This window comes from Pseudophryne corroboree, chromosome 1 (assembly GCF_028390025.1).
Source record: "Pseudophryne corroboree isolate aPseCor3 chromosome 1, aPseCor3.hap2, whole genome shotgun sequence".
NCBI classification, from domain to species: domain Eukaryota; kingdom Metazoa; phylum Chordata; class Amphibia; order Anura; family Myobatrachidae; genus Pseudophryne; species Pseudophryne corroboree.
Genome location: NC_086444.1, coordinates 1244805247 through 1244816743, shown reverse-complemented (window position 1 = coordinate 1244816743; position 11497 = coordinate 1244805247). Strand labels below are relative to the sequence as shown.

The window sequence follows — 11497 nt, the reverse complement described above, 5'->3', positions numbered from 1 at the left end:
AGTGTCTGTCCCGTCATTCTGTCTCCTGCTCAGTGTCTGTCCCGTCATTCTGGCTCCTGTCCCCGGTGTCTGTCCCTTCATTCTGTCTCCTGCTCAGTGTCTGTCCCGTCATTCTGTCTCCTGCTCAGTGTCTGTCCCTTCATTCTGTCTCCTGCTCAGTGTCTGTCCCGTCATTCTGGCTCCTGTCCCCGGTGTCTGTCCCTTCATTCTGTCTCCTGCTCAGTGTCTGTCCCGTCATTCTGTCTCCTGCTCAGTGTCTGTCCCTTCATTCTTTCTCCTGCTCAGTGTCTGTCCCTTCATTCTGTCTCCTGCTCAGTGTCTGTCCCGTCATTCTGTCTCCTGCTCAGTGTCTGTCCCTTCATTCTGTCTCCTGCTCAGTGTCTGTTCCATCATTCTGTCTCCTGTCCCCGGTGTCTGTCCCATTATTCTGTCTCCTGTCCAGTGTCTGTCCCGTCAATCTGTCTCCTGCTCAGTGTCTGTCCCGTCATTCTGTCTCCTGCTCAGTGTCTGCCCCGTCATTCTCTCTCCTGCTCAGTGTCTGTCCCGTCATTCTGTCTCCTGCTCAGTGTCTGTCCCGTCATTCTGGCTCCTGTCCCCGGTGTCTGTCCCTTCATTCTGTCTCCTGCTCAGTGTCTGTCCCGTCATTCTGTCTCCTGCTCAGTGTCTGTCCCTTCATTCTGTCTCCTGCTCAGTGTCTTTCCCGTCATTCTGTCTCCTGTCCAGTGGTGCAAGTAGAAAAAATGTCTTACAGGTACTGTGTGTGCGCGCCAAAATATGGGTGTGGCCAAATGCCACATTGGGCATGGCTAATTAAAATGGGGGCGTGATACACATATGGGGGGAGGGGCAGATAGACATATGACCCCAATAGTGCCAGATACACGTTGCCCCACAGTGCCAGATATACATTGCCCCACAGTGCCAGATTTACATTGATCCACAGTGCCAGATATACATTGCCCTACAGTGCCAGATATACATTGCCCTACAGTGCCAGATATACATTGCCTCACTGTGCCAGATACACAAATGCCCCCAGAGTGCCAGATATACATTGCCTTACAGTGCCAGATACACATTGCCCCACAGTGCCAGATACACATGTCCCCACAGTGCCTGCTATGCCCCCAGTGCCAGATATACATGTCTCCTGTCCAGTGTCTGTCCCGTCATTCTGTCTCCTGTCCAGTGTCTGTCCCGTCATTCTGTCTCCTGTCCAGTGTCTGTCCCGTCATTCTGTCTCCTGCTCAGTGTCTGTCCCGTCATTCTGTCTCCTGTCCAGTGTCTGTCCCGTCATTCTGTCTCCTGCTCAGTGTCTGTCCCATCATTCTGTTTCCTGCTCAGTGTCTGTCCCGTCATTCTCTCTCCTGCTCAGTGTCTGTCCCGTCATTCTGTCTCCTGTCCAGTGTCTGTCCCGTCATTCTGTCTCCTGCTCAGTGTCTGTCCCGTCATTCTGTTTCCTGCTCAGTGTCTGTCCTTTCATTCTGTCTCCTGTCCGGTCCAATTTTGACTGTCCGCATCCTTACCATGGTTTTTCTGATTGCTGGGATTTTTTCCACAACCCTTTGTCTCCTGTCTCGTGTGTTTCCTAACATTCTATCTTCTATCAGCTGGTGTCTGTCCCATTATCTGTCTGGTGCCTGTCCCGTCATTTTGTCTACTGACTTGTGTCTGTCCAATTATTCTATTATTCATAGGATAACATGAATCAGCATTGTAATATGTGTCCACCATTTCTCAGACATTGCAGACCTCAAGTGCCTTTTTATGGACGAGTTTTGCCTTGACCTGTCCATGCCTTCAGTTTAGAAACTACTGATATCATATCCAGTTTAGAATATTCTCCCCAAAATTCTCCAGCTTAGACCATTCTCCCTGACACACTCCAGCTTAGACCATTCTCCATGGCACACTCCAGCTTAGACCATTCTCCATGGCACACTCCAGCTTAGACCATTCTCCATGGCACACTCCAGCTTAGACCATTCTCCATGGCACACTCCAGCTTAGACCATTCTCCCTGACACACTCCAGCTTAGACCATTCTCCATGGCAGTCTCTAGCTTTCTTAGACCATTGTCCCTGATGGTTTCCAGCTTAGACCATTCTCTCTCATGGTCTCTGGCTTGCTTAGACCATTGTTCCTGGTGGTCTTCAGCTTAGATAATTCTCCATTGTGTCCTCCAGCTTAGACCGTTCTCCCTTGTGGGCTCCAGTTTAGACCGTCCTCCCTGGCAGGCTCCAGCTTAGGCCATTCTCCCTGGCAATCTCCAGTTTAAACCATTCTCCCTGATGGACTCCAGCTTAGTCCATTCTCCCTGAAGGACTCCATCTTAGACCATTCTCCCTCATGGACTCCAGCTTAGACGATTCTCCCTGACAGATTTCAGCTTAGAGCATTCTCCCTTATAGACTCCAGTCTATACCATTCTCCATGGCAGTCTCTAACTTGCATATGGGGCCAAATTAATCAACCAGTGTCCAATCTTACCTAGTGTGCAGACATGACACTATCACTGCCACTAGTGGTCTAAGCTGCCATTACATTGTCACATGTTTCTGTCTAGGTCAATGGAAGCAATGCTGTGATGACTTAATGAAGATAGAAACTCCACTACCCAAGAGGCCGACGGCAGCTCTAACGAAGCAGGGTTCCCTTTATCATGAAATGGGTGAGTGGACACGTGTTTTGCCCCTCTGGGACTTTCTGTACAATGGTGCCCATACCATGGGAAGGCAGATTTGAGGTAGGGATGATATGGCAGTGAGGAAGGTATAGGAATGGGGGCTGTGACAAGGAGATATACATGGGAATGGTGATGTGAACAGGGAGGATATGGGAATGGTAATGGGGACAGAAAGGAAGATATGGGAAAGGCGGTAGGAATCGAGAGGAAGATATGGGAATGGTTGTGGTAGGAAAGAAGATATGGGAATGGTGGGCGTGGCAGTGAGGAAGATATGGGAATGGGGGTGGGGACAGGAAGAAAGATATTGGATGGCTGGTAGGGTGTTGGGAGGAAGATATGGGAATGCCGGACAGAAAATATAGTACTATATGGAAATGGTGGTTGTCTTAAGGAAGAATATATGGGAGTGGTGGTATAGGGTACAGAGAAACATACATAATTGAGAATAGTGAATAAAGCAGTGAGAAATATATAGGAATGCTGGTCGGGGGAGAGAGGAAGATATGGAAATGAGGGTGGGGACAGGGAAGATGATGTGGGAATGGGGGTGGGGACAGGGAAGAGGATGTGGAAATGAAGGTGGGGACAGGGAAGAAGATGTGGAAATGAAGATGGGGACAGGGAAGATGATGTGGAAATGAAGGTGGAGACAGGGAAGAAGATGTGGAAATGAAGGTGGGGACAGGGAAGATGATGTGGAAATGAGGGTGGGGACAGGGAAGAAGATGTGGAAATGAGGGTGGGGACAGGAAAGAAGATGTGGGAATGGGGGTGGGGACAGGGAAGAAGATGTGGAAATGAGGGTGGGGACTGGGAGGAAGATGTGGGATTGATGTGTATGAAAGATTGGATGGAAGGGTGGTCTAGGACAAGTCAAATAATTAATAAATGAGTAGGGTAGTATTGATAAAGGAAAGAAAGATTGACTATTAGGGATGCTATAAATAAGGAGTAGAAAGGTGGGATATTAATGATTGTGGTAAAATGGAGGGACATGATTGTATAAGAAGGGTGATGAGGTAAGGTGTACAAAGTTTGGATGTGGACATTCCATGAAGGAATGGATTAGTAGAGGGAATCGGAGAATTTGTAAAATAACTGGATGAGTAGGTGGATGGGTATGAAGCGGAGAAACTGGATAACATAGATAAAAGGGATAAGGAGAACAAAAGTTTTAATAAGACAGTTAATGGGATGAGTAGAAAGATATGCTGACCTTAGGAGATGGGTTGATGAGCAGAAGGCTTGTGTGAGATGAGTGTGGTAAGCACAGGAAAGCTGCAATTAAATGGGGTAATGAAGAAGAAGAGCAGAAAGGATGAGAAGAGGGAATCATGTGAATAATGATTGAATGCAAAGTGACATGGATAAGTAGAGCAATTTGATGAAAACAGTGATATGGATAAGGAGAGATAAGAATGGTAGTGAGGATAAGGAGTAGAAAGTGGATGAGAACGATAAGGAGTAGATAGATGTATGAAAACGATGATGGGAATATGGAGAAGAGACATGTATGAAAAGGTGATAGGAATAAGGAGTAGAAGGGTGATGGGGTATAAGTAGCAGAGAGATGTGTGAGATGGGTGACAGGGATTAGAAGCAGAGAGATGGGTGAGATGGGTGATGGGGTATAAGGAGCAGAGAGATGGGTGAGATGGGTGATGGGGTATAAGGAGCAGAGAGATGGGTGAGATGGGTGATGGGGTATAAGGAGTAGAGAGATGTGTTAGATGGGTGATGGAGATAAGGAGTAGAGAGATGGGTGAGATGGGTGTTGGAGATAAGGAGTAGAGAGATGTGTGAGATGGGTGATGGTGGATAAGGAGTAGAGAGATGTGTGAGATGGGTGATGGAGATAAGGAGTAGAGAGATGGGTGAGATGGGTGATGGGTGATGGGGTATAAGGAGCAGAGAGATGGCTGAGATGGATGATGGAGATAAGGAGTAGGGAGATGTGTGAGATGGGTGATGGGGATAAGGAGCAGAGAGATGGGTGAGATGGGTGATGGAGATAAGGAGCAGAGAGATGTGTGAGATGGGTGATGGGGATAAGGAGGAGAGAGATGGGTGACGGGGATAAGAAGCAGAGAGATGGGCGAGATGGGTTATGGGGATAAGGAGTAGAGAGATGGGTGATGGAGGATAAGAAGCAGAGAGATGTGTGAGATGGGTGATGGGGATAAGGAGGAGAGAGATGGGTGAGATGGGTGACGGGGATAAGAAGCAGAGAGATGGGCGAGATGGGTTATGGGGATAAGGAGCAGAGAGATGGGTGATGGAGATAAGGAGCAGAGAGATGGGTGATGGAGGATAAGAAGCAGAGAGATGTGTGAGATGGGTGATGGGGATAAGGAGGAGAGAGATGGGTGAGATGGGTGACGGGGATAAGAAGCAGAGAGATGGGCGAGATGGGTTATGGGGATAAGAAGTAGAGAGATGTGTGAGATGGGTGATGGAGATAAGGAGCAGAGAGATGGGTGAGATGAGTGATGGAGATAAGGAGTAGAGAGATGTGTGAGATGGGTGATGGAGATAAGGAGTAGAGAGATGTGTGAGATGGGTGATGGAGATAAGGAGCAGAGAGATGGGTGAGATGGGTGATGGAGATAAGGGGTAGAGAGATGTGTGAGATGGGTGATGGTGGATAAGGAGTAGAGAGATAGGTGAGATGGGTGATGGAGATAAGGAGTAGAGAGATAGGTGAGATGGGTGATGGGGATAAGGAGCAGAGAGATGGGTGAGGTGGGTGATGGAGATAAGGAGTAGAGAGATGGGTGAGATGGGTGATGGGGATAAGGAGCAGAGAGATGGGTGAGATGGGTGATGGAGATAAGGAGCAGAGAGATGGGTGATGGAGATAAGGAGCAGAGAGATGGGTGATGGAGATAAGAAGTAGAAAGATGGGTGAGATGGGTGATGGGGATAAGGAGCAGAGAGATGGGTGAGATGGGTAATGGAGGATAAGGAGCAGAGAGATGTGTGAGATGGGTGATGGGGATAAGGAGAAGAGAGATGGGTGACGGTGATAAGAAGCAGAGAGATGGGCGAGATGGGTTATGGGGTATAAGGAGCAGAGAGATCGGTGAGATGGGTGATGGAGATAAGGAGCAGAGAGATGGGTGATGGAGATAAGGAGCAGAGAGATGGGTGAGATGGGTGATGGAGATAGGGAGCAGATAGATGTGTGAGATGGGTGATGGAGATAAGGAGCAGAGAGATGGGTGATGGAGATAAGGAGCAGAGAGATGGGTGATGGAGATAGGGAGCAGAGAGATGTGTGAGATAGGTGATGGGGAAAAGGAGCAGAGAGATGGGTGAGATGGGTGATGGGGATAAGGAGCAGAGAGATGGGCGAGATGGGTTATGGGGTATAAGGAGTAGAGAGATGTGTGAGATGGGTGATGGGGATAAGGAGCAGAGAGATGGGTGAGATGGGTGATGAAGATAAGGAGCAGAGAGATGAGTGATGGAGATGAGGAGCAGAGAGATGGGTGAGATGGGTGATGAAGATAGGGAGCAGAGAGATGTGTGAGATGGGTGATGGAGATAAGTAGGAGAGAGATGGGTGATGGGGATAAGGAGCAGAGAGATGGGTGAGATGGGTAATGGGGATAAGGAGCAGAGAGATGGGTGAGATAGGTGATGGAGATAAGGAGCAGAGAGATGGGCGAGATGGGTTATGGGGATAAGGAGTAGAGAGATGTGTGAGATGGGTGATGGGGATAAGGAGCAGAGAGATGTGTGATGGAGGATAAGGAGCAGAGAGATGGGTGAGATGGGTGATTGGGTATAAGGAGCAGAGAGATGTGTGAGATGGGTGATGGAGATAAGGAGCAGAGAGATGGGTGATGGAGATGAGGAGCAGAGAGATGGGTGAGAGGGGTGATGGAGATAGGGAGCAGAGAGATGTGTGAGATGGGTGATGGAGATAAGTAGGAGAGAGATGGGTGATGGGGATAAGGAGCAGAGAGATGGGTGAGATGGGTGATGGGGAGAAGGAGCAGAAAGATGGGTGAGATAGGTGATGGAGATAAGGAGCAGAGAGATGAGTGAGATAGGTGATGGAGATAAGGAGCAGAGAGATGGGCGAGATGGATTATGGGGATAAGGAGTAGAGAGATGTGTGAGATGGGTGATGGGGATAAGGAGCAGAGAGATGGGTGAGATTGGTGATGGAGATAAGGAGCAGAGAGATGTGTGATGGAGGATAAGGAGCAGAGAGATGGGTGAGATGGGTGATTGGGTATAAGGAGCAGAGAGATGTGTGAGATGGGTGATGATTATAAGGAGCAGAGAGATGTGTGAGATGGGTGATGGGGATAAGGAGAAGAGAGATGGTTGACGGTGATAAGAAGCAGAGAGATGGGCGAGATGGGTTATGGGGATAAGGAGCAGAGAGATGGGTGAGATGGGTGAGGGATATAAGGAACAGAGAGATGGGTGAGATGGGTGATGGAGATAAAGAGTAGAGAGATGTGTGAGATGGGTGATAGAGATAAGGAGTAGAGAGATGTGTGAGATGGGTGATGGTTATAAGGAGCAGAGAGATGTGTGAGATAGGTGATGGGGATAAGGAGAAGAGAGATGGGTGACGGTGATAAGAAGCAGAGAGATGGACGAGATGGGTTATGGGGATAAGGAGCAGAGAGATATGTGAGATGGGTGATGGAGATAAGGAACAGAGAGATGGGTGAGATGGGTGATGGAGATGAGGAGCAGAGAGATGGGTGAGATAGGTGATGGGGATAAGGCGTAGAGAGATGGGTGAGATGGGTGATGGGGATAAGGAGTAGAGAGATGGGTGAGATAGATGATGGGAATAAGGAGGAGAGAGATGGGTGAGATAGGTGATGGGGATAAGGAGGAGAGAGATGGGTGAGATGGGTGATGGGGATAAGGAGGAGAGAGATGGGTGAGATGGGTGATGGGGATAAGGAGTAGAGAGATGGGTGAGATAGGTGATGGGAATAAGGAGGAGAGAGATGGGTGAGATGGTTGATGGTGGTAAGGAGCAGAGAGATGAGTGATGGGGATAAGGAGGAGAGAGATGGGTGAGATGGGTGATGGGGATAAGGAGTAGAGAGATGGGTGAGATAGGTGATTGGAATAAGGAGGAGAGAGATGGGTGAGATGGTTGATGGTGGAAGGAGCAGAGAGATGAGTGATGGGGATAAGGAGGAGAGAGATGGGTGAGATGGGTGATGGAGATCAGGAGGAGAGAGATGGGTGAGATGGGTGATGGGGATAAGGAGTAGAGAGATGGGTGAGATAGGTGATGGGAATAAGGAGGAGAGGGATGGGTGAGATGGTTGATGGTGGTAAGGAGCAGAGAGATGAGTGATGGGGATAAGGAGGAGAGAGATGGGTGAGATTGGTGATGGAGATAAGGAGCAGAGAGATGTGTGATGGAGGATAAGGAGGAGAGAGATGGGTGAGATGGGTGATGGTTATAAGAAGCAGAGAGATGTGTGAGATAGGGGATGGGGATAAGGAGCAGAGAGATGTGTGAGATGGGTGATGGGGATAAGGAGCAGAGAGATGTGTGAGATGGGTGATGGGGATAAGGCGTAGAGAGATGGGTGAGATGGGTGATGAAGATAAGGAGCAGAGAGATGGGTGAGATAGATGATGGGGTATAAGGAGTAGAGAGATAGGTGAGAGGTAATGGGGATAAGGAGGAGAGAGATGGGTGAGATAGGTGATGAAGATGAGGAGCAGAGAAATGGGTGAGATAAATGATGGGGTATAAGGAGCAGAGAGATGGGTGAGAGGTGATGGGGATAAGGAGGAGATAGATGGGTGAGATATGTGATGGAGATGAGGAGCAGAGAAATGGGTGAGATAAATGATGGGGTATAAGGAGCAGAGAGATGGGTGAGAGGTGATGGGGATAAGGAGGAGAGAGATGGGTGAGACAGGTGATGGAGATGAGGAGCAGAGAGATGGGTGAGATAGGTGATGGGGATAAGGCGTAGAGAGATGGGTGAGATGGGTGATGGGGATAAGGAGTAGAGAGATGGGTGAGATAGGTGATGGGAATAAGGAGGAGAGAGATGGGTGAGATAGGTGATGGGGATAAGGAGGAGAGAGATGGGTGAGATGGGTGATGGGGATAAGGAGGAGAGAGATGGGTGAGATGGGTGATGGGGATAAGGAGTAGAGAGATGGGTGAGATAGGTGATGGGAATAAGGAGGAGAGAGATGGGTGAGATGGTTGATGGTGGTAAGGAGCAGAGAGATGAGTGATGGGGATAAGGAGGAGAGAGATGGGTGAGATGGGTGATGGGGATAAGGAGTAGAGAGATGGGTGAGATAGGTGATGGGAATAAGGAGGAGAGAGATGGGTGAGATGGTTGATGGTGGTAAGAAACAGAGAGATGAGTGATGGGGATAAGGAGGAGAGAGATGGGTGAGATGGGTGATGGGGATAAGGAGTAGAGAGATGGGTGAGATAGGTGATGGGACTAAGGAGGAGAGAGATGGGCGAGATGGTTGATGGTGGTAAGGAGCAGAGAGATGAGTGATGGGGATAAGGAGGAGAGAGATGGGTGAGATTGGTGATGGAGATAAGGAGCAGAGAGATGTGTGATGGAGGATAAGGAGGAGAGAGATGGGTGAGATAGGTGATGGGGATAAGGAGCAGAGAGATGTGTGAGATGGGTGATGGGGATAAGGAGCAGAGAGATGTGTGAGATGGGTGATGGAGATAAGGAGTAGAGAGATGGGTGAGATGGGTGATGATGGATCAGTAGCAGAGAGATGTGTGAGATGGGTGATGGGGATAAAAAGCAGAGAGATGGGTGAGATGGATGATGGTGATAAGGAGTAGAGAGATGTGTGAGATGGGTGATGGAGATAAGGAGTAGAGAGATGGGTGAGATAGGTGATGGGGATAAGGAGCAGAGAGATGGGTGAGATGGGTAATGGGGATAAGGAGCAGAGAGATGTGTGAGATGGGTGATGGAGATAAGGAGTAGAGAGATGGGTGAGATGGGTGATGGGGATAAGGAGCAGAGAGATGTGTGAGATGGGTGATGGAGATAAGGAGTAGAGAGATGGGTGATGGGGATAAGGTGTAGAGAGATGTGTGAGATGGGTGATGGAGATAAGGAGTAGAGAGATGGGTGAGATAGGTGATGGGGATAAGGAGCAGAGAGATGGGTGAGATGGGTGATGGGGATAAGGAGTAGAGAGATGTGTGAGATGGGTGATGGAGATAAGGAGTAGAGAGATGGGTGAGATGGGTGATGGGGATAAGGAGCAGAGAGATGTGTGAGATGGGTGATGGAGATAAGGAGTAGAGAGATGGGTGATGGGGATAAGGAGTAGAGAGATGTGTGAGATGGGTGATGGAGATAAGGAGTAGAGAGATGGGTGAGATAGGTGATGGGGAATAAGGAGTAGAAAGATGGGTGAGATAGGTGATGGTGATAAGGAGGAGAGAGATGGGTGAGATGGTTGATGGTATTAAGGAGCAGAGAGATGAGTGATGGGATAAGGAGCAGAGAGATGGGTGAGATAGGTGATGGGGAATAAGGAGTAGAAAGATGGGTGAGATAGGTGATGGTGATAAGGAGGAGAGAGATGGGTGAGATGGTTGATGGTGTTAAGGAGCAGAGAGATGAGTGATGGGGACAAGGAGTAGACAGATGAGTGATGGAGTAGAGAGATGTGTGAGATGGGTGATGGAGATAAGGAGCAGAGAGATGAGTGATGGGGATAAGGAGCAGAGAGATGAGTGAGATGGGTGATGGGGATAAGGAGCAGAGAGATAGGTGAGATAGATGATGGGGTATAAGGAGTAAAAAGATGGGTAAGATGGGTGATGTGGATAAGGCGTAGAGAGATGGGTGAGATGGGTGATGGAGATAAGGAGCAGAGAGATGGGTGAGATAGGTGATGGGGTATAAGGAGTACAGAGATAGGTGAGAGGTGATGGGGATAAGGAGGAGAGAGATGGGTGAGATAGGTGATGGAGATGAGGAGCAGAGAAATGGGTGAGATAATTGATGGGGTATAAGGAGTAGAGAGATGAGTGATGGGATAAGGAGCAGATAGATGAGTGATGGAGCAGAGAGATGGGTGAGATGGGTGATGGAGATAAGGAGTAGAGAGATGGGTGAGATGGGTGATGATGGATCAGTAGCAGAGAGATGGGTGATGGGGATAAAAAGCAGAGAGACGGGTGAGATGGATGACGGTGATAAGGAGGAGAGAGATGGGTGAGATGGGTGATGGGGATAAGGAGTAGAGAGATGTGTGAGATGGGTTATGGGGATAAGGAGGAGAGAGATGGGTGAGATGGTTGATGGTGGTAAGAAACAGAGAGATGAGTGATGGGGATAAGGAGGAGAGAGATGGGTGAGATGGGTGATGGAGATAAGGAGGAGAGAGATGGGTGAGATGGGTGATGGGGATAAGGAGTAGAGAGATGGGTGAGATAGGTGATGGGAATAAGGAGGAGAGAGATGGGCGAGATGGTTGATGGTGGTAAGGAGCAGAGAGATGAGTAATGGGGATAAGGAGGAGAGAGATGGGTGAGATTGGTGATGGAGATAAGGAGCAGAGAGATGTGTGATGGAGGATAAGGAGGAGAGAGATGGGTGAGATAGGTGATGGGGATAAGGAGCAGAGAGATGTGTGAGATGGGTGATGGGGATAAGGAGCAGAGAGATGTGTGAGATGGGTGATGGAGATAAGGAGTAGAGAGATGGGTGAGATGGGTGATGATGGATCAGTAGCAGAGAGATGTGTGAGATGGGTGATGGGGATAAAAAGCAGAGAGATGGGTGAGATGGATGATGGTG

General features: G+C 48.8%; 1 protein-coding gene across 7 annotated transcripts in view; it reads left to right on the top strand.

Annotated features, from left to right (window-relative positions):
- The window catches only part of RTKN (rhotekin), a 286830-nt gene that overhangs the window by 255357 nt on the left and 19976 nt on the right, over window positions 1-11497 (top strand). For all 7 annotated transcript variants that reach the window (XM_063925607.1, XM_063925598.1, XM_063925617.1 and 4 more), the window contains one exon: window positions 2568-2672. In XM_063925607.1, coding sequence (XP_063781677.1) covers window positions 2568-2672 — 105 coding nt within the window. The remainder of the gene's footprint in view (window positions 1-2567; window positions 2673-11497) is intronic.